Source organism: Bison bison, unplaced genomic scaffold (genome assembly GCF_000754665.1).
Source record: "Bison bison bison isolate TAMUID 2011002044 unplaced genomic scaffold, Bison_UMD1.0 scf7180017863206, whole genome shotgun sequence".
Lineage (NCBI taxonomy): Eukaryota > Metazoa > Chordata > Mammalia > Artiodactyla > Bovidae > Bison > Bison bison.
The window spans coordinates 8955-9736 of NW_011493778.1; the positions used below are offsets into that span (position 1 = coordinate 8955).

At 57.2% G+C, this 782-nt stretch overlaps 1 protein-coding gene across 1 annotated transcript in view; it reads left to right on the forward strand.

Moving 5' to 3' along the window:
* LOC104983692 (melanoma-associated antigen B3-like) overlaps positions 1-469 on the forward strand; it is a gene marked incomplete at both ends in the record, with an annotated part of 4086 nt that extends 3617 nt beyond the window's left edge. The window contains 1 exon segment of the mRNA XM_010833208.1: positions 273-469. Coding sequence (XP_010831510.1) covers positions 273-469 — 197 coding nt within the window.
* Positions 470-782: the final 313 nt, after the last annotated feature.

Sequence of the window (782 nt, forward strand, 5' to 3'; positions counted from 1 at the left end):
GTGACTGTGTGGGAGCCTGGACTGACTGACGGGCCGAGAGCCCCCCTGGCATCTCCAGGTGTTTTGTAACAAACAGCCACTTAGTGCTTTGTTCTGGACTCCACTCAGCCTCGGGATGGGGAATAGGAAAAAGGGCTGCCCCGGTGCAGAGGCAGGATCAAAAAGCGATGCAGGTTAGCGGGAGATTTTCCTTTCCAGATTATCGTGGTGTCTCTGCAGCCCTTTCCTTCACTGTTGACGCCCCCCGCCCAAACTGCCCTGCTGTGTCACAGACGGCATTAAGGAAGCTGCCAGTGGGCTGGGCCAAGCTGCGCCTCCTGGTCTTGCCTGTCCACTCACCCTGAGAGCCCAGTGGTGGGGCCCAGAGAACGTCCAAGGCGGAAGAGCTGGAGTGACCGCTGAGGTGAAGAAGGCAGCCTTCGGCCTCGGCTCCCACACTTCTTTGCCTCTGGAACTTGCTGGCAGCAGTGTGAGCTGCCCATGGAGGAGGTGGGGCAAGAAGGGCAAGGGCCGGCCACTGACCTGCCCTGCACACTGCAGGCTCCCAGGGAAGAGTTGGACTCTCCCCAGGGGAGGGTGGGTGCCCTTCTCAGTTCGTTCTATTCCCCACTCACACCCCCAGGCAGGGTTGGAAATGAAGGACTTTTTAAACCTTTTTTTGTTTTTAAAAAACAAATACGTAAAATCCATTCCTCTGTGCCTTTCTCCCCTGGGGATGCCTTTCTGTGATCCTGAAGAGCTACTTTTCACCTGCAGGGAGAGGGTAGGTCCCTGGGCTGGTA